Source organism: Choloepus didactylus, chromosome 19, assembly GCF_015220235.1.
Source record: "Choloepus didactylus isolate mChoDid1 chromosome 19, mChoDid1.pri, whole genome shotgun sequence".
NCBI lineage: Eukaryota > Metazoa > Chordata > Mammalia > Pilosa > Megalonychidae > Choloepus > Choloepus didactylus.
The window spans coordinates 30,936,022-30,956,887 of record NC_051325.1 but is presented as its reverse complement, the minus strand read 5'-3'; the positions used below and the strand labels follow the sequence as shown (position 1 = coordinate 30,956,887).

The 20,866-nt window shown below is 54.4% G+C and overlaps 1 protein-coding gene across 1 annotated transcript; it reads right to left on the bottom strand.

Annotated features, from left to right (window-relative positions):
- Positions 1–127: 127 nt before the first annotated feature.
- ADRA1D (adrenoceptor alpha 1D) lies at positions 128–20,450 on the bottom strand. Its single transcript, XM_037812189.1, has 2 exons — positions 18,927–20,450; positions 128–1,569 (listed from the first exon to the last, which is right to left on the bottom strand). Exons 1-2 carry the CDS (start codon positions 20,029–20,031, stop codon positions 983–985), a joined length of 1,692 nt encoding a protein of 563 aa, XP_037668117.1. The 5' UTR covers positions 20,032–20,450; the 3' UTR covers positions 128–982.
- Between the last annotated feature and the right edge of the window lie 416 nt (positions 20,451–20,866).

Here is a 20,866-nt window from a genome sequence, read left to right as displayed (position 1 = left end):
TATTTCTTTTCCAAGACTAATCAAGTGAATTTTAAAAGCCTATGAAACTCCAAGTTCTTTGATCATGCTAAAAGTCCCAAAGGATAGCAGGCATAAGTTAAAGAGACCATTAAGTGGAAACTTTTAGTACTGGAAAGACTGTAGAAAAAAATGTAGTTCTTTATGGGTTATAGGCTGAAGAGGGACAATTTGCACAGTTTGGACAAAATAGAAGTACTCTTACCAATAAATATGTCTCAAAACGACAAATAAAGCTCTCCCCATTTGGTGGTTCTGGATCCCAGCAAGAAGTGACAGGCACAGGCACAATGAGCTATGTACAGAGTGTAAACAGTAAGGCCCTTGAGGGGGAAGAATTGAGGGGCAGGGCCAGGTGATGGGTGTGCATGGGGGGCCTGGGTGGGAGGAGTGGGCCTAGGGTAAACACCCCAGGCTTGTATGATGGCCATCCAACCTGCCACCAAAGCTTGTAGGTGGAGGTGGCAGGTCCATTGGGTGTCTCCAGTCGGCAGTAAGAGGGAGCAATTGTGTCCAGCTGTGAGCCCTTACCTTCCCCCTAGGTGGGCACTGGGGGCAGCCAGGTATGGCTTCTTTGCCCTTTCCTCCCCAAGAGGAGGGGTAAGCCCACCCAGCTGCTCTCGGAGCTGCCTACCCAGGGTTCAGGGTATGGTGGGTGGGGCAGTGTTTCTCAACCAGAGATTGGGAGCAAATGGCCCCATGGAGCCCACAGCCCCTCCATGTCCATTTCCCCTGAGGGTCAGGCTCTTGGAGCCCTGTGTCCAGGAGCTCAACTCATAACTTTCCACCCTACAAGGTCTCCAGCCCAAGCTCTGCCCCATTTCCTTGGATTTGGCACAGAGCAGCCGCCCTGTCCAGTTTCTGGGTCCCTGCCCCACGTGGGACTCTTTGCCAAAGCCAGCCTCCCACCTCCTTCACCCCTCTCCCTGCCCCCAGCACACTCCCCCGCCTTGCTCAAGGGTCCTTAAATATCAGTCTCCCGGAGGTTGCTGTAGTTGGCCAAGTCGTAGGCCTGGCAGGTGGCGCCCTCGGCCACGTCATGGGGGACGCTGAGGCACACAGCCTCCACCTCGGCGCGGGGGGCGCACGCGGTCTCTGCGCGGTGCGCGCCCCCGGCGCGGATTTTGTGCGACAGGCTGGAGACCTTGGCACGCAGCTGGGTAGTGGGTCTCCGCAACGGCCCGAGTAGCCTCCACTCCCGGAAGGCGCAGGGCGGCTTTCGACGGCCCGCGACCGGAGCCTGCGCCTCGGGCGTGCCGGGGTAGCCAGGGGCCGGGGGCGCGGTGAGGGCCAGGGAGGCCCCGGGGGCCGCGGCGCAGTCCGGGCGCGGGCCGCCGGCCGAGGCCCGCCAGTGGTGGCCGTAGACGCGCCAGAGGGGACGGCGGCGCCGGCGACGATGGCATTGGCAGCGCAGGAGGCGGAGAAAGGCGCGCTTGAACTCGCGGCTGGAGCAGGGGTAGATAAGCGGGTTCACGCAGCTGTTAAAGTAGCCAAGCCAGAAGATAACCTTGAAGACGCCCTCCGATGGCTTCAGCTGGGGGAACAGCGAGCCTGCGGGAACCAGAGAAGGACGCTGGTTAGATGCCTCGGGAGGGGGAGGTCCTGGGCGGTAAGGGCGCCTCTCTCTGCCGTCCTGGGGCCCCGGCTGACCCATCAGCCAGGAACTTTCAAGGGGGTTCCATTGCTCTCCCCTGAAAGGGGCTCTGATAGAATTCAGGGGACCTATGAACTTGGATGGGAAAAAATAATCTTCACCTGACATTCAGCATTTCCTTTAATGAGTGTAAGTAACAAAAACGGTAGAATTAGGCAAAACCCTGTGAAATAGCCGTTTTTGTAGGTCAAAACTGACTCATATTGGTCAGCTTAATATTAGCCATTCCCCAGATGTTTTCTTCTCACATTCAGTTGTTGCAGATATTTTGAAATATTGTCTATGCTTCTCACCATTTGGAAATAACTGGCATTAGAATTCACCACTGGATCTTGTTATTTAATGCCTTAATGAAGAAGCACATTTATTACTAAACATTGAATTTCATTTTAAAATATGTTGACAACTTTTTCAATAAAATCGGTTTCATGTACAATCCTTTGTATTTTATTTTATGCATCTGAAAGCGTGACTCTGAGATGGGATCCACAGGCTTTACCAAATGCCTGAGGAGTCCACATTACAAAAGGGGTCGAATGATTTAAACGTTTACCAAGCTTGCCCCATGCCAGGCACTGTGCCGGCTCACACGTATGAGGGGGCATTAAACATGGCCCTGCTTCCTAGGTAGCAACGGGAGTAGAATATCATGGAAACAGAGGTGCAAGTGATGGTGGTGTTTGGTACGTGCATGTGGGGTGGGGGGAGCTCAGGCTCAGTGACAGCTTTTGGGGGTCTCAGAGGATGGGCAGAGGGCAAGAGGAGAACCAGTTTGGGGCCTGGGAGTATCCTTTAGGAGAAACACAGAAAACTTCATTTGGGACAAATGGCGAAGGGCCTTAAAAGCTGGGGAGTTCGGCTTCTATTCTGTGGGTAGGTAGGAGCCATGGATATTATTTAAGTAGGCAAGAGACAGGGCCTAGAATTAAGCTTCCATAAACACACTGCCCATGACTGCTGGGATGCAGGATGATGGGCTGTCCCAGTGGAAGTGGTCAGGGAAGGCTTCTGGATGGCTCTGAGGGAGCAGAGTACAAGGCAGGGGTGGGTGGGAAGAGGTTCTGGGATCTGAGCCGTGCCAAGAAGACCCTCCTCCCACAAATATCTGCCCTGGCCCCCCCACCATGTCTCCAAAAGGCACCCGACAAAACATAATGGCATGATCCGGGAAGCCGAGGCAACTTTCTCATCCCCGCTCAGCCATGGCAGCAGCAGGGGGTACGAGTGTCCGTTCCCACGATGTGACAGCAGGTGCCCATGAGGCTGGGTGGGTCAGGGGCGGCGGTCCTTGGCAAATCATGGGGACATGCTCTCTCTTCCCCTTGCCCCCAGAGAAATAAGGTCATGGGCTCCTGCTGGGGGTGGGGCAAAAGCACCCTGCCCTCTTCTTTAATCTGGGGACCCTTGTACAATACCTACCCCCTACCAGAGAGGGTTCTGGGAGCTAAGAGACACCATGGAGGAAGAGGTGGTCATGTAGCACCATGCATGCAGCACAGGCTTCTCAAACCTTGAACATGCAGCTCTCAGCAAGCCAGTTAGCCATCTAAGTCCCACTTTGGCCTTCTCTACAAAGTAGGGACAGTAATATTTCTCTGGAAGGGGTTTTGTGAAGATTTATAAATTTAAGAGCCCAGCACTCAATAGATACTGGTTTCTATTCCCTGTCCGTCTCCTCCCTCTATTTCTGTGGCCACTGAGAGAGGAAACCTCAGCCCTGGGAAGGGACCCAGTTCCCAGCCCCAGAGAATAGCCAGAAACAGAAGCTGAGACCTGCTGGGTTTGGGGGAGGCTGAGTTGGGGAGATGATTTTCCCTGGCTGAGGGGCTGGGCCGAGGGTTGATCCCAGCCTCTAAGAAGGTGGCCTTCAAGAGTAGCGTCCCTCAACCGCCGCAAAGGAAGAATGCTGAAAATAACTTTCTGACTCAGGCTTCAATTCTCTTATATTTAGCCTAGGATGACAAATCAGTGGACTATGCTTTCAGCGCTGAGCCCAAAGCTGGCCAAAGGACACTGCATTATTAGCATGGTTTTTATTCAGATTGGTGGCAATGTGGCGTACTGTAGTATGGTCTAAATCTTGCTGTAAACATTAATGCTCTAATTTATGCTCAACCAACATGTGCAAAAGCCAGCGGTGAGCTGGGAATTCCTTACACACAGGGGAAGTGGGATTCAAACTGTCTTTCAGCCCCAAGATTTTCCCACTGGATCTTGCTAAGGTTTTGTCTCACTTTGGGCTCTCCCAGAAGCAGACTCCGACACAAGGATTCAAATGCAAGTTGGTAATTTGGGAGGCAAATGAAACATAGTAGTGGAGTGGGAAAGAGGCAGGGAAGAGAAGGAAGCAAGTGATAAAAGGTGAATTATAAAGTTAGTTGTCACTGTGGGCAATTCGAGCTTTATCCACTGGGGAACTCTGGGCAAATGTGAACACATAGCTGAGTTACTCGAGCAGTGGGGCTGGAGGAGGTGGGAGAGTCACTGGCTGGGCTGCTCTCTCAAGGGTTAATTCAGCACACTTCCTGCCTGCTGCATGGGTGGGCAATGTGGATTTTGGTGGGCAGAGAAAGCCCATGAGCAAAGAGATGCCAGCAGGTGCTCAGGTGAAAGTTGGTCCAGGTGCACCGAAGGGGTGAAGTCTAGAGAAGGTGAGGGGGGAAGGGAGGCACTGACAGCAATGGCTGCAACTTTGTTTCATCTGCTCTCTGCCCACTGCCTGCAGACATCTTGCCTGGAAAATGCAGATGTCTGTGCCCTGGGCTTGAATGAGCTCCCACGGGCAGCAGCTCTAGACACTTCCTCTGTTTCCCTCACAGAAGGCAGGCCTGAATCACACGCATCTCTGCCCAGAGTGCTCTAGCCCACCACCTCCTCCTCCCTGCATCCTGCCTCACTTTCCCTTCTGCCCTCTTCTGCACCCCATTCTGCCCTCAACATTATCTCGACTTGTGGGGTCTTTGAGGATCAGAGAGATTGAGGGCATTTCCCCCATACTGCATGCCATGAATGGGGGAGACCCTGGGGCTGGGCACCCGGCTCCTGGCCCTAATGCCTGCAATGCTACTCCACCGTGGGGGCACCAATGGACAAAACCTTTCTCAGTTACTCCCAGTCTTCTCTGAGTTACAGCTACTTGGGTTGACCAGTTACCGCCCCGGTTTTCCTTTCTCATCCCTGCACAGCTGCCCGACACATGCTTTTGCCAACCGCTGAATCTCAGCTATAGGAAAGTCTCAAGGGGCAGATGGAGGCTCTGGGCCATGGCCACTCTCTCTGTCTGGGCAGCCTCCTTCTCTGCTCCAAGCTGCCTCCCTCTCCACTCTCCACATTATCCACAGCTTTCCGTGCAGGGCTACAGTCTAGCTGTGCTACCTTAACAACTGCCCTTGAAAACAGAGGCCTCCGTGGGACATCCTCCCTCAGCCTCTTACTCTCTATCCAGAGACCCAGCCTCACCCCCTTTCTCTCCTTTCTCTGCAGTCTTATTTCCATCTCTAACCAAGTAGCCACAGCGACCTCTCTCTGCCCTCTGGCCACAGTGGACTCCCCAGTCTTGCCTCTGGGATTTTGTACCTGATCTTTCTGCATCCTGGAGTGCCCTTCCTCTTTCCTTTGGTGGGTAGTGTGGATTCATTCTCTAATTGCCAGCTCCAGTGGCACCTCCTCTTGGAAGCCGTGCTTATGCCACTCTCCTCCACCCCAGCAGCATTAGTTGTACCATCCCCCAGCATGTCCCACTCACTTGAAGTGTCAGGAACACCTAAGTAACCAGGTTTCCTGTCTAAATAAATAAATGCTAAGCTGCCTATACTATGCTTGGCACATAGTAAGTGCTCAATAAACTCCTGACTCCTCTCTTTCTATCACACCCTGCATCCCATCCATCACCAGCTCCTATCGGCTCCAGAATCCCTACATTTTGTACCACCTCCTCGTTACCACCCTAGTCCAAGCTACCATCATTATCTACCTGGAGTGCCCTTTCTGAGTGGACTCCCTGCTCTTGCCTTTGTCCCTCCTTAGCCTGCTCTCCACACAGCAGCTGGGTGCGTGGGGAGGACGGATCCTTTTAGAACAGAAACCTGAGCATTCCATTTCTTTGCATAAAACCCATTATCCACTCCTGACTGCAACTTCCTCTCCTCTTGGGTTTTTCTGTCCTCCCTCTTCCTCACTGGATTTCTCCTATCATCTCCCTTCTATGTTTGCCTCCTTCTCTGCTTAGCTGTGGTCTCAATCCTGCCACATCCAGCCAGATCTTAACTCTGGAGCAGTTTTACCACTCCCTGAACACATGTCGAGGCTCCGACCTCTGTCCTGTCTTCCTTGTTTCCAGTGATCTCACCATCCAGCCTCAGCCAGCTCCCCCCTTTTCCTCCGCCAGCTCCTTTAAACGTTTACCCCTCTCCACCAGCTTTGCAGCCCACCCCTCCTCCTGCTCCAGAACAGTTGATCTCACCTCCTATCTCACTGCAAAAACTGAGGCCAAAGATCCCAGGCACTTGCTCATTTCCCTTTCGCCTGCTCCGCCTGCAAAGTTAGCAGCCTTCCTCACGTCTCTTCCTTCTTGGTAAGAAAGAAGTCTCTCCCCTCACCCAATGTTAACGCCCAGGCTCAGGACGTGAAGCCCTTGATCTGTCAGTCACCTGTGGGACTGCCTCATCACTCTCTGCTGGTTCTCTGCCCTTCCTGCTTACACACATTGTCTCCCCTTTCCCACCTGCTTTCCCCTCTTCGTTCCACTGATACCTGCTTTGCCCCACACACCCACCCCACCCTGACCGCTGCTGACCCGCCGGCCCTGCTCTCATCCATCCCAGACGCCTTCCAGGATGTGTTCTCTCGGCTTTTCCTACACCTCCTCGATTTCCTTTGCTGGTTCTTCGTCACGTAGGCATGCCCAAGTTTAGTCTTGTCATCTTTTCTCTTTGCATTCTTCTGGCTCATTTCATCCACTCTCATGGTTTTAAATACTACCCTACCGTTGGGCTGATAAGGCCCACATTTCTATCTCCAGCTCAGACCACGCTCCTGAATTCTGGACTTGAAGATCCAGCTGCTTCCTAGACATCTCCACTTGGGTCTACGGACATCTCACACTTACCCTGCCTTCGGGAGGCTTACATTTCATAAGAGCAGACAGACAATAAATCGGATAAGCAAGGAGAATGTAAATGTATCAGCTTGTAAAATGTGCTAAGGAGAAATAGTAAGGTGGGGGAGGAAGATAGAGGTGTGTGTTTGTGTGCATGTGTGTGCATGTGTGTGCTCGGGGTTGGTAGTAAACAAGGTGGCCAGGGAGGGCCTTTTGAGAACCTAACATTTAAGTGAAGAGCTGAATGGAGTGAGGGGGCCATGTGGACATCTGGGGAAAGAGCATTCCATGCAGAGAGAACAGCAAGTGCAAAGGCCCTGAGGTGACCCTGGTATGTTCAGGCTCGATGGCCAGGCTAGTGTACATAGAACCAAGTGATGGAGGGCAGAGTGGAAGGAGATGAGGCCACAACTCAAAGACTCCTCCTCTGCCTTCACCCCCCACCGAAGACATCATCATCTCTTGCCTCGTTGAATTTGGCAGCCTCCTCACTGGTCTCTTGCTTACCCCCTTGCCCCTGCAGTCTATTCTCAATCCAGCAGGTAGAAGAACTCTTGAAAAACATAAACTGATCATGTCACTCCTCTGTTCAAAACCCTCCGACAGCTTCCTTTCCCCCTGAGAAAAGCTGATGCCCTACACGGCTCAACTTTTCCCCTACACTCTGAACTCCTCTTTTCCCATCCCCCCCACTCACTCCGTTCCAGCCACACTGTCTTCCCCATTGCATCTTGCACACACCGGACACACTTCCACCTCAGGGCTTTTGCACTTCCTTTCCCCCAGATGGAATGTTCTTTCCCCAAATAGCCATGAAGGCTCACACTCTCACCTTCAGAGTGAGGTTGCCTGACTTCTTATTTAAAATAGCAACATTCCCCCATACCCACTCCCCACCCCCCTCCACTGGCTGTATTTTTCTACATGGTGCTTATCGCCTTCTGTTGTACTATTTGAGTTATTATTTATTTTGTGCATCGTGTTTCTCTCTGGAGGAGAATTCCATGGGGCAGGACATGTGTCTGTTTTGCTTGGCATTGCACTTCCATTGTCCAGACCTCATGAGTGCACCGTGGGTGTTCAACACCTGCTGAGCTTGCTGATTAAGTCCCTTTTCCCTATCCTGCATGGCCACTGCATTCGACCTTCTTTCCAGCCAGGTCCTGCATTCACCCCGTTCCCAGAAGTCTTTGCTTGGCTCCTCATATTGGTCTGTTTAGATGGTCATGGCCACTCCCAGTGGCCTCCTGGTCTCCATGCCTGTCCTTTCCACTCTATACACAGCTGCTGGGAGGCTTTTTCTAAAACACTGGTTCCTGTCTTCCCCTCTAAAAACCATCAATGGCTTCCAGTGGCCCTGGGGCATAAGCCCAAACTCCTTTGCCCCATCTTCCAAGACCCAGTGCTGCCTCCCTCCAAACTTCAGCCACACCCAAGCCCAAGCAGGCCTCCCCACATGGGCTGGGTGCTCCTGCCTTTGTGCTGAGCTCCTGCTGCTTCCAAGGAGCCTTCTCTCTACCCTCCATTGGCTCAGGCACCCCCTGCCCACCAAACCTGGGTCAGGCGCCCCTTCAGCCTGCTAGCGCTTTAATAACAGCTCATAGTTGCTCCTTTCTCTGAAGACTCAGCCAATGGCAGCTGCTAAATGTGTGGAGATGACACCAGCAACCCAAGGGGACTGATGCCAGGATAGAATAAGCCAGCCCCTTGCTTCAAGGTGGCACAATTCTGTAGGGCCATCTTTGTCCCAGAGCTCCCTGTGGGGTCAGGCAGTGGCTCTGTCTGAGACCACATCCTTGGCTTAGCTGCTCCCCACCCGCCTCCTGCTCCCATCGCTCGCTCACAGATTTCTCCTGAGAATAATCCCTCAATAAACCATTTGTATAAGAACCCCCAGCTCAGGCTCTGCTTGAAGGCTTGGACAGGGTCTTCAAGCTCTTTGGCTTGGTCCCCAGCCTCAGTCCAGGGATTAGCCCTTGGCTGCCATCACAACTCTTCTACCGGCTTCTGGGAAAGGAGGAGCATGATGTGCACAGGTGTGGGAGTGGGGGTGGCTGGATTTACCTGCCTCTGAGGAGAGATGACCACAAACAACTCCTGCCTGCTTCTCTCTCTGCTGCTTGTCCTTGTCCTCTCATGCTTGAGTCTCTGTCAAGCTTGCTTCCTACTTGTCTTTTTCCATTCCCTATTTGGGGGCCCCTCCATCAGGAGTCTAGCCTAATGTCCAGAAGGGCAGGGCCTTTCCTGTGCCCTCAGGGCTAGCCTGGCCCACATACTACTGGGTAAACTGAGGCATCCTGTGACGTGGGGGTGGGTTGTGGCCTGGGTTATCACAGGCCAGTCCCCTCCCCTGAGGCTAGGTCCGGGAGGAGCTGGGAAGGCAGGGGAGGGGCACGACTGGAGCTAAGCAAACTCCAAGCCTCGCTGAGGACAGACGGCCCTGAAGCCAAGGGGCAGACTGCGTGATTAATAGCATTTTTTGGCATCACCAGGAGGGAACTTGTTCTTGGCAGACGGCCAGGATTCACCGCCAGCCACACTCATAACTTGCAGCCAACCATGAAATGTCAGGCTGCACCCCAGCTTCTCCCCCTCCTGCCCCCTCTATCACTAGTGACTTTTCTATCCACAGTAAGCCACTTCCTCTGGCCAGAAAGATATAGAGGGGTTAAAAATGCTGCATCCTCTGAGATATGCAGGTCTTCTTGTGCCAGCCGGGCTAGGAGAGAAGGAAGTCCTAGTCCCAGACTCCTCCTCACAGTTCTCTGTCTGCCTCTTAGGGGCTCTGGCCTGGAGTGTCCTGGTTCCTTCCCAAGAGAGGCTGCGACCTCTGTCCCCTAAAGCACAGCTGACAAGCCTCTCTAATAAGGTGACAACTGAGCTGAGACCTGCAGACCCTGAGGATTCTGGAGCTAGAGAATTCCAGACAGAGGGAAGCACGTGCAAAGGCCCTGAGGCAGCAGCATGCCTGGCAAGTTGGAGAGACAGCCAGGAAGTTAGGATGTTTGGAACAGAGGCGGGGAGGGGAAGAGTGGTCAGAGATAAGGCCATTTTGAAATGGAAGCAACAAGGAAGGCTGTCAGGAAGAGGTGAGTTATCAACTGGGGCCTGGATGGGGTCCAGGTCTCAGATAGATTCTGAGGACACAGTGGGGTGAGTTGAGGGCATTATTGGGCCAACTGTGCCAAGCCAAGTTGCTTGAATTCTTTGCATTGCTAATTTTCCATGGTGAACAGTAATTGTGGTGCCCTCTGGCTCAGGATGGACAAGAAATAGGTCAGAATTCCTTCTGTGCCCCCACATTTGTCTCAGGATCCATGAGCTGCCTGGAGCTGGTCTGGCCCTGGACAGCCTTTTGCAGCTTTGGGGGGAGGGGTGGCTCCTGGCATCACAGAGGCCCGCGGTGGGGAGGGGGGAGATGAGCAGATGTACCCATCCTCATCCTTTTTGCCTCTTCCAGGCCCATGCTGGGCCCCATCCATTTCCCTCCAATTCTTTTTTCCTCCTCTTCTCCCTTCTCTCTCTTTCCACCTTCCCTCTCTCTCCCTCTTCTTTGTCCTCTTTGTCATCACTTCTTAACTCACTTATTTCCTAATCTATGGCCTTGGGATGTCCACACCCCAAGCCCTGAATGACCAAGGCTGCAATCCCTGCCTAGCAGCCTGCTGGCTCAGCCAAACTGCACCCTGATCCAGGCATGAGGCTCTGAGCTCTGGGGCTACATTGGCAAAGGCTCATGGGTCGAAGGAGAGCAGCACTGACGCCACGGGGAAAGAAGGTCCCCAGGTAGTGGTCACTCTGTATGGGAGTCCCAGCAAGTTGCTCTGGCTCCTGGGCACCAGCACCCCATTCTCCTGGGTGACCACCCACAAAGCGATGGGAGGTCAATCTTCCACCACTCACAGGAAACCTCTTTTGTGGACATAGAACTCCTGAAGCGAGGTGGGTGGCAGGGCTTGGGTGGGGGGCAGAAATGGCAACCTGATTTCCCCTCAAGGGCTGAGCTCAGAAGCTCTTGGGGTCTGCCTGGCTCTGTGTGAGGATCAGGCCAGGAGGGAAGGGGTTGTATCCCACAGCAATGCTCAGGACCCCCTCATGGCCAGGATTTGGGGCAGGAGGGAGTGTGAGACTCAACCTGGGGATATCTGCAGAGGCTGAAGGGTTCGGTGAGATTTCAAACTTAAAACATGGCTGCTGACTGACCCTTAACCCTGGCCCCAGCCTGACCTCTGACCCAGGCAAGACGTAACAGGATTCTGGAGCTAGAGTGCTTGTGTTCCACTCCTGGCTCTGCCACTTACACGCTGGAAGGCTGGGGAGTCACTCAACCTCTCTGTGCCTTGGTTTCCTCAGATATAAAATGGGGCTGCTAATAGTATCTACCTACATGGCTGTTAGGAGGAGAAAATGATTAGAACAGTGCCTGATGTATAGGATATATGTTTGTTAATTAATCAGTGAGTTAATCAAGTGGGGCAGTGGGAGCGGAAAGAAGAAATGTTGGGAGATGCTAGGAGGTCGGACCCACTACCCAGGAGGTGAGAAAGGAGCACTCGAGGCTGGGTCTCATGTTCCTGGCTTGGCCACAGAGGATGGAGATGTCACCTGCCCAGATGGGGAGGACGAGGGAGCTGCAGGCTTGAGGGAGGGATGGAAAGATGAGTGTAGGAGGCGGAGACAGCGTGGCCTGGGGCGTGGGAGTTCGAGGGGCTGCTGGGGCTTCTGCAGGCAGCTGGAATGTGGATTTGGGGGATGAGGGACCCCTAGGAAGGCTGAGAAGAAGCAGCCAGAGGAGTAGGAAGGAGTGAGCGAGATCAGGGAATGTAAGAGCAGGTAGAGAGGAGGCAACATGACACACAGGTGGGGTGTGTGTGTCAAGGAAGGCCTGGGCGGGACCCCGGGTGGGAGAATCTGGTGGTCACTGGCGACTGTGGTGAAGGTTGGTCCAGCGAAGTGTGTGCCCTTAGCAGGGTGGGGGAGGGTGCTCGAATCTGCCCCTCCTGGGGCTGCCGTATAAATGACAGGGGGAGAAGGGTGTCCTGATTAGGGTTAAAAATAAAAATAAGAGGTAGCAAGGAAGGAATATTCCCGCAAGTAGGCTAAAGGAGGAGAGATTACCCTGGGAAGACAGGGGAGGGGGAGAGGGGCCCCAGGGTGGAGGGAGAATGATTTTGAAGAGAAGCTCTGGCCCCATCTATACGCTGTGCTGGGGTTAGGGAGATGTGGAAGGCACAGGAGGGCTGAGTCATAACCGACAGAGTGAGATCCCTTAGGAAGGAAAGGGAATCTGTAGGAATCCGAGGAGACCCTGTGGGCTGCCCCGAGGCAGAGGCCTGGCTGGGGAAAAGTGTATGGTTTTTCTTTAGCAAGTATTCAGCTAGACATTGGCTCCCCCTGGCTCACACTGGCTGGTGAGAGCTGATTAAGTTTTCAGGAGTTGTGTGAGCCCACTGATGTCTCTGGTAGCTTGAAACTGGTCCTGGTGGGAATATTTAAACCATGGAAATGGGCAGATGCTACAAAGCAGAGTCTCCCTCCCAGAGCCGGTTGTTAAATACTTACCAGCACACCACTGCCTACTGCCTGAAGGAATGGCCCAATTCAGGGTTGGGGGCTCCCCCACAAGCAGGTGGAGGTGAGGGAGTTCAAGATGGTGAGAGCAGATGACATGATGGACCATGGGACCAGCTGACGAGGAAAGGGGTCCTAACTGATGGGACCTGGAATCAGCCATTTCTCTAGTCGGTCCTGATCTCTTTTAATGGGAAATGATAATTTAGAGGCCACAGTCTGGGCCCTGAGTTGGTCTCTGATTCAGTGGACAGAGCTGGGAAATACATTTTATTTCTGAAAAAGAAAAATACATCACTGATAGGGGATGGCCTTCTGTCCTAGGGCACAGACCCCTCCTTCCCTGAGGGTCTTGTCCTCTGTCTAACACCTGCTGACACATTTGTCCCAAAAATATTGATCACTCCACCTCATTCATTAGAGACCTGAGTATCAGAGCCACAGATTTCTCCCCCACTCTCTCCGAACCCAGGTCAGTGCAGGATGATGCCATGTTCTGATTTTGGCCGCACTGACACCTAGTATCCAGAGTACAGTGGCTCTCCTGTCCCCCTACCTCCCAGGCCATGCCCCAGTCCACTGCCACCTCCATCTACCTCCCCCAAAACCTCAGTGAACGTCTGCTGTTTTCATCCAGCTCCGCCTCCTGTCCTCCTTCCCTGGCTCCCACTACTTTTTCTGAAGTACACACTGAGCCTGAACACCTCATTAGATCAGAAAGCAGGAAGCACTCCAGACTCTTGGGGCTGGGCCAGAGGTCTCAGTTGCTGAACTGAAAGGTAGGGCACCCAGCGGCCAAAGAAGGGGCACAGTGAGCTCCAAACACAGGGATGTCCACAGGGTTGAAACGACAAGAATGTCTAAAAATCATGAGTTTATCACGATACTAAAAAATCCCCATTGGCCACCTTTGGAACGAATGCCAGGGAACTGACTCTCACTCTGACAAAGGGGAACATCAAGCATCTCTTCTGACTTTTCTTTACGGAGTCTAACCTTAGGAACCAAACAGCTAGGGGCGAGTTTTTTTTAAGAAGAATTCCAGGGGATGAATGCAGAAGGAATGACAGAATACCACCATTTTAAGCCTGAATGAAATAATGGGTCCAGGCCATGGTCAAGGGCTGCTAAACCCAGAGGTAAAAGGCTGAATGGGACACAGTGGAAGGAGCAGGCCGACGGCACAGGAACCCTGATCAGCCTTAGCACCACTAAGGAGAAGAATTCTTGCCCAAACACCAAACCCGAATCTGATCAAGCCAGTATCCAGGAAATACAGGAAACAGAGGAACATGTTAACTGGCACTTGGGGATGCACACTCCAGGCTGTGGGACACTCCTTTGGACAAACAATCTAGTTTCATCACCAAATAAACTGAAAGGGAAAAAGGAGGAGGGACGATTTATCAGCTAAAAAAATCCCAGGTGCCAATGAAGCAACTGCAACAAACGTTTGCTTTTTTTGGATCATTATTCAAAGTAAAAATGCGTGAGACAATCAGCAACATTTGAACACCGATATTTGATGATATTAAACAACTATTTTATGTTATAATGTAATGTGGTTATATCTGAAAGGAGTGTTTATTTTCTAAAAATACATATTGAAGAATTTACAGATGAAATGGGATTTGCTTCAAAATAATCCACAATGGTGAGAAAGTGGATGAGGGTTGGAATGAACCAAGATTAGCCCTGGGTTGACAACTGTTGAACAGAGTCATGGGTCCATGAGAGTTCATCATATGGTTCTCTCCACTTAGTTGTGTATTTGAAACTTTCCCTGATTAAACAAAGTGAGAAAACAAACAAACACACACTAGCTCACTGTTTATGCACAGTCATCACTCAACAGATGTTAGCTATGTTTAAAAAAACAAGGTCGCATAAATGAGAGGCCACCCTCAACCCAATGCTACTAAGGATGTTTGCTCTCAGTAGAGGGCTGTGCTTTGCCACCAAGACCCTCAGCATAGCAGGACATGGAGAGCCACGGGAACAGCCTCTTCCTCCCTCTATACACATATACGGATCACCTACTATGTGCTAGGCACTGCACCTCGTGCACAAATGCACAGAAGGGGGAGGGATGTAATGCTGGTCCCTTAGTCAAGCCCTTTGCCAGGGGTCAGTGATGCCACAAGGCACCTCCTGTGGCTTCCCCTGCAGCTCCCCCTGCATCTGCAGACCCCTGTACAGCTTTAGGGAGCCTGTGGAGGTGTGTTCTTAGTCACCTGGCCAACTGCATCAGACACACACCCTGAATCCACTCTCCACACCTGGCTGCCAAAGCGTGCTTCCCGATTTGGACAGTACTTTCTCAGCAAGGCTCACAGTCTCTCTCCTGTCTCCTTCTGCCTTCTCTTTCTCTCCAATTAAGGCATGACCTACAGATAGTAAAGTTTATAAAGTGCACACATCTTGATCATACAGCTTGGTGACTTTATATATACAATTACCAATTTAATCACTACCCAGATCAAGATCTAGAAAATTTCCTGCTCTTCAGAAGGTTTCCTTGCATTTTTTTCCTTGTCAATACCCCCAACACACCCACATATACACACACAAACACACACAACCACACACAAGGGTAGCTGCTATCTTGACTTCTATCAACATTAACTTCCTTTGTTTCTGATCTTTGTATCCATAGAACCACACAGTTCTATTACACTGGCTTCTTTTGCCCAGTGTAATGCCTGTGAAATTTGTCCATGTAGTTGTGTGCGGCAGTTTTTTCCTTGCTGTATAGTATTCCAGCCCATGAATGCACCACAATTTTCTTGTCCATTCTCCTGTTGATGGCATTTTGCCTCATCTCTCGACCCCTCTTTTCACACACTTCAGGTTCCAGGTCTCCCAAGCCACAGGGCACACCACAAATACCATCATTCTCCCACACCTACATGTGCACGCCTTAGGCTTTGCAGTGTGTATGAGAATACTGATGAATACAGCACATTGTGATAAAAGTGTGTGCAGAGTGTTGGGGAGCATGGGGGGGCACCTCACTAATTCTGGGGGTGTCAGGGAGGCAGGTGGTATTGCAGAGGAGAGAGAGGCCCAGGCATAGCTCACAGATGGCTGGGAGTAGGGGACAGGGACGGTGGCTGGATCTTGTGGGACTTGCAACATCAGCCTCCAGGTAGCTCATTCACCTTGAGGTGTGTTGGGGAGGTGCCCTTGGGCTCTGATCCCCTGAGAATGCGTTATAACACCACATTCAGAAGCTGATTTGCAAACCCGCCCAAGGAAACAGCTGGGAGTGTAATCCGGGGGTGAAGTGTGGGTCTGCCTGTGGTCACAAGAAATGGCAGGGGAAGGGTTGTTGTGTATGTATGTGTGTGTGTGTGCGTGTGTAGGTCTCAGGGACAAGTCCACCTCTGGGCATGGCTGGGGGTGGGTGGGGGGATGTGTGGCAGGCCAAAAGCTAGACCCTGTTAGGCACTGTTGGAAAGAAAACACCAGGAGAGATGTGGCCTCTGGAGGTGCCTGGAGAAGTCTCTTCTGCAAATGGGTGCATGCCTGAGGTTGGTTCTCCCCAGACATTCTTGTACTCGGCTTGCCCACAGGGTGGGAGAACTGGGTTTCTACGCAGAATGGCTAGAACACTGGGGTGGGGGCACTCTTGCACTAAGTGTCCCAGGGGCAGAAGGCTCTCATCAGGTGCATTTCCAGCCAGCCCAACCCTTCCAACAATGCAGCCCCCTTTCTCAGGGGTCCTTCGTGAAAGTCTGCAGGCAGCAAGCTCTAACCATTGCCCCTCCCTGTACACACTCTGCAAGTCTGGGCTCCTCCAGACATCCAGGCTGAAGGATCCCTGTTAGGAGGGAGCATTTACACAATTTCCGTGAGAGTCCATGGCACACAGTACCGTGCCAGCATGCGGGGGTGAGAGTAGCGGTATGCATCTGTCATGGGCAGGGTCACCTAGAGCCCCTCCTCCACAGGCCCCCGAGGATTGGTGTCTGTATACTTTAGCCTCTAAACTGGACCACCTTGGTGAGTGACAGGAGAGCACTGTTAGTAATCCTGCCAGTCAACAGGTATAAACCAGGGCTGCCTGGGCAAACCAGGAAGTGTGGTCGGTCACTCCACGCATGGAGCAGAGGGCTCGGCTGGGCACTGGCCGGAATGCTGGGCAAGGGGGCTCCCTCCCATGGAGCTCTCCAGGTGCCACAGAGCCGGGGCTGTGTTCTCTGGTCCTGCTAGCCTCAACCACAGGGCTGGACACGTGATGTCCAAGGCTGGCACTGAGCTCACCCTCTGCCTGCCTCAGGGGACAGACGCCCTGCAGTTGCTCCTTGAAGGGGAAGGGGAGCAGTCAGAGGTCTGGGGAATGATCTGATCCCAGCTGCTCTTTGAGCTCCTCAGGGCTGTCTCCCAGTCTCTCCCAGCCAGAGACTTGGGTCCCCCAAGGCCCCCATCTTTCAAGACACCCAATCTGTGGTGGTGTCTCTCTCTGCTGCCTCTCTGGCCTGATCCACTGCATTTTAGGTTTAAGGCAGTCATGACCCATTGTGCTCAGGTCCCTCAGGGACTCTGGATCTTTTTCCTTAGATTTTCTATATCCTCTAGGCTGTTTGGTCTGCTTACCAGCTGCTGTCCCTGCAGCAGAGTGGGGGAGGGGTTCCCTGGATCTGCTCAGACAATGCCTGGGTTGTGGCCCCACTGGGTGCCTTCATTCCCACAGCCTCGTCCTTGCTGGCACGCACTGCTTTTTCTTGATCCCTCCCCTGCTTCTGGTGCTCTTGGGGGTGACCAGGGACTGGAAGGAGGAAGGTACCCCTGAAGGAGCTGGTTTCCAAGTCAGTGATTCACTCATCCCTTAGCATGCATTGAGCATCTACCACAAAAGCAGCAGCTCACACAGCACTTGCCATGTGCCACAGTTATATTCACATGTAGTAACTCACTGAAGTCTCACAACAGCCCTATTGGTGGGCATGACTATTATCGCCACCATCCCTAGTTTGTAGATGAGGAAACAGAAGCACAGACAGGTTAAGTGACTTGCCCAAATTCACCCAGCTTGTAAGGGGTGGAGATGAGATTTGACCCCAGGCTGTCTGACAGATGTAATTATGACTAATGATTGAGTGAAGGAAAAGATCATAGTGCTGCAAGGAAGAGAATATGAAATAGGACAGTCTGAGGTGTCTGAGAAGGCCTTTCAGAGGAGGGGACATTTAAACTGAAACCTAAAGGGTGCGGAATTGGCCTGGGGAAGAGCTGGAGAGGGCAGTCCAGACAGAAAGAACAGCAAGTGCAAAGGCCCAGAGACAGGCATGGGGTGGCGTGGGCAGAGGGGGAGCATGCAGTGAGGTGGGGGGGAGGGCAGCCAAACCACGAGAGTCTTCCTTTTGGGAGGGGGACTGCACGCCTAGGGTGGCCCACACAGTTCTGGCTCCTGCCTGTGGTCCCAGCATAAATTTTGGTTTGGATGATTAATTTGAAGGTCACTCTCTCCTAGGCTATAGTACAGAGTTGAGAATTTGTTCCCAGGGTAGTGGGAAGGCAATGAGGAGTTTTAGTAGGGGAGTGACAGAGTCTAATTTATAATGCATAAAAGCCGCTCTGGCTGCTGGGTGGAGAGGGCCTGCAGGGGAGCAGGAGGGAGCCTACTGTCTCCTTCCTGATTCAGCCCCACAGCGCAGAACGGGCAAGGCCTGGGAAAAGGCAGAGGAGGCCCTGGCTTGCATTGGCTGACGTTGTGGTCATGGATGACGTGACTCAGGACAAATGTTTCCCCAGAGATGCTGTTGCCCCTTCTTCTCCTGTGCTGGCCCAGCCCCCAGACTTCCAAGAGGGACCTCAAGGGGTGGGAGGAAGCCCCTGGGGAAAGCTGCCCAGCTTCCAGGGCTGCAGGGAAGCTTGTGGAAGAAACCAGAAAGTTCCCCAGAAGAACTAAAGGACTCGGCAAATGTAAGAAAGGGAAATTATCAATATTAACTTTCCACATGATAAGTTGTCCCCATACCTTTCCTTCTCACCTCCACCTTCAAGAGGAAATTTCAGAAATGAGAGCAAAGTCACAGAGATCACCTGAGGAGGGTAGCAGAATGGGGGCCAGCTCCAAACAGAATGAGTGCTGCGGGAGGGCAGGTGGCTTCTGGTGTCTGCTGATGTACAGTGGGAGGACTGGGTGTCCACAAATGAATGAGGACACTTGGGCCCACCCGCTCTGTGCACCCACCTCCCGGGGCTGGCATTTATATCTGGGCTGGGCGGGGATACGACCACTATGTAGGCAAGCACATACAAGCTGACCACACACTAAAGGCACACGCCCGCACAGATTTCCTCGGACATTTTATATTTAGAGGGGTTGGGAGCATAAAAACAAACCCGGGGCTGGGAACGGCAGCGAAGAGAGAAGGACAAGGGAGTTAGAAGCCTGTGAAACGAAACTTGTAAGCATGAAGGGCCTCTCGCCTTTCCCCACGCAGTGGCCCACGCACACCAGACCAGGGACGTAACTAAACCAACTTTCCAGTTAAGGTGGAGAGGCAAGGGTCACCCAAGTCCGGGGGCAAGAAAGGCACAGTCACAAGCTCTGGAAGGAGGGAAGAGATCACTCACCAAGAGGCAGGACGAAGAAAAAAGGGAACCAGCAGACCACGAAGACGCCCACAACAATGGCCAGCGTCTTGGCGGCCTTCTTCTCGCGGGAGAACTTGAGCAGGCGCACGGAGAGCGAGCTGCGGAAGTTGTGGCCCTTGGCGCTGCGGGCCCCGTGCGCCCCGTCGGTGCCGGTTCCTGCCCCTCGACAGTGGATGCGCAGCACCACGTCGGAGGCCTTGCCACGCTCGCGCTTCACGCCCGCTTCCAGACTGCGCGTGGTGCTGCGCGCTACCACGTACACGCGGCAGTACATGACGATGATGACCGCCATGGGCAGGTAAAAGGAGCACACGGAGGAGAAGACTGCGTAGCCAGCCTCCTCCGTGATGCCGCAGAAGCGCTCGTCGGGGGGCACCGGCTCCTTCCAGCCCAGCAGCGGCCCCACCGATACCACGAGGGCTACGGCCCAGAGCAGCGCCAGGATGGCGGCTGCCTTGCGCTCTGTCATGATGGCTGGGTACTTGAGCGAGTGGCGCACGCCCACGTACCGGTCCACGGAGATAGTGCACAGGCTGAGGATGGAGGCTGTGCAGCACAGCACGTCCACGGCGGCCCACACGTCGCAGAAGGCGCGGCCGAAGGCCCAAAACCCCAGGACCTCCATGGTGGCCGAGAAGGGGAGTACCGTGGCGCTTAGGAGCAGGTCGGCCACGGCTAGGTTGACGATGAAGTAGTTGGTGACCGTTTGCAGGTGGCGGTTGCAGGCCACCGAGAGGATGACGAGTAGGTTGCCTGCCACAGCCGTGAGGATGAAGGCGGCCAGGAAGACGCCCACGCCCACGCCCTGCGCGCTCACTACCAGCCCCCCGACGGCCGCCGTGCCGTTCACCTCGCCGCTCGCGCCCCCCGGCTCCCCGGCGGAGCTGCGGTTGTCCTCGCCGCTGCCCGCGCCCACCACGCTGCCGCCGCCCCCAGCCGCCCCCGGCACGGCGCCCACCGCCGGGCTCTCGGAACCTGCCGCGCCGCCCGCGCCGCCCCCGCCGCCGTCCGCGCTGGCGCCCCCGGCGCTGCTGTCCGGGCGGGGTCCCTCGAAACTGACGCTCAGGAGGTCGCGGAAAGTCATCTCAACGCGTGGCCGTCGGGGACCCAGCTGGGGGGCAGGACGAGCGACAGGTAGGAAGCGGGGCACCAGGCATAGTCGCGGGGCTCGGGCTCCGGCTCCGGTCCCACGCGCGGGTCCCGTCGGGGTTCTGCCCGAGTTCCGATGAGTCGGGGGCAGCGGCCGGGGCTCCCCGAGGTCCGCCGCGGAATCAGAGCGAGAAGCCGGGGCGGGCGCCGCGCGCCGCTCTCTGAGTGTGTCGGGGGCGAGCGGGCAGAGCGGCGGCTCCGCGGCCGGGCGGTGCAGGCGGCTGCCACTGCGGCTCTCTCAACTCCGCGCGGGGGGGCGGGACGGAGGAGGGGCAGCGCCGGGAGGGAGGAGGGGGCGGCCGGCGCCGAGAGATGGGGCGCCACGCTCGCTGAGAGAGGGGGCAGTGCGCGGGGCGAGCGGGCGGTCCGGGGTCCGGGGGGTCAGGGAGCCCGGGGCCGCGGTGCTGCGAAGCGCTCTGGCCCCACAGCAGCCACTCGCGCCTCGCCGGCAGTGCCCACGCCCGTCCTCTCCCCTCCCACGCCTCTCCTGGACCCCCCCCCCCCTTCCCCTTCCCCTCGGCTGCGTCCCCCTTCCTCCCTCCCTCTCCCTGTCTCTCGGTCACTCGCTAGTGCCCTTGGGCGCGCGGAGCCGAGAAGGCGCAACTGGCGGTCCCCGGGCTCCCGGATCCTGCCGCCAGAGAGCAGCAAGCGCCCGGCGTCTGCGGACTGCGGACCGGACCGCGCAGTGCGCGGCGGGGCGCCCCTCAGGACTGCCTGGCTGGGTCTGTGGCATCTCCTCTCAGGCCACCGGCCAAGGGAGGGTCCCAAGC

Excerpts from the sequence above, each read along its gene's own strand:
- ADRA1D (XM_037812189.1), bottom strand. The coding sequence starts at position 20,031 with ATGACTTTCCGCGACCTCCTGAGCGTCAGTTTCGAGGGACCCCGCCCG. Across the intron at positions 1,570-18,926 it reads TTTCTTCGTCCTGCCTCTTG|GCTCGCTGTTCCCCCAGCTG; the intron begins GTGAGTGATCTC and ends TGGTTCCCGCAG.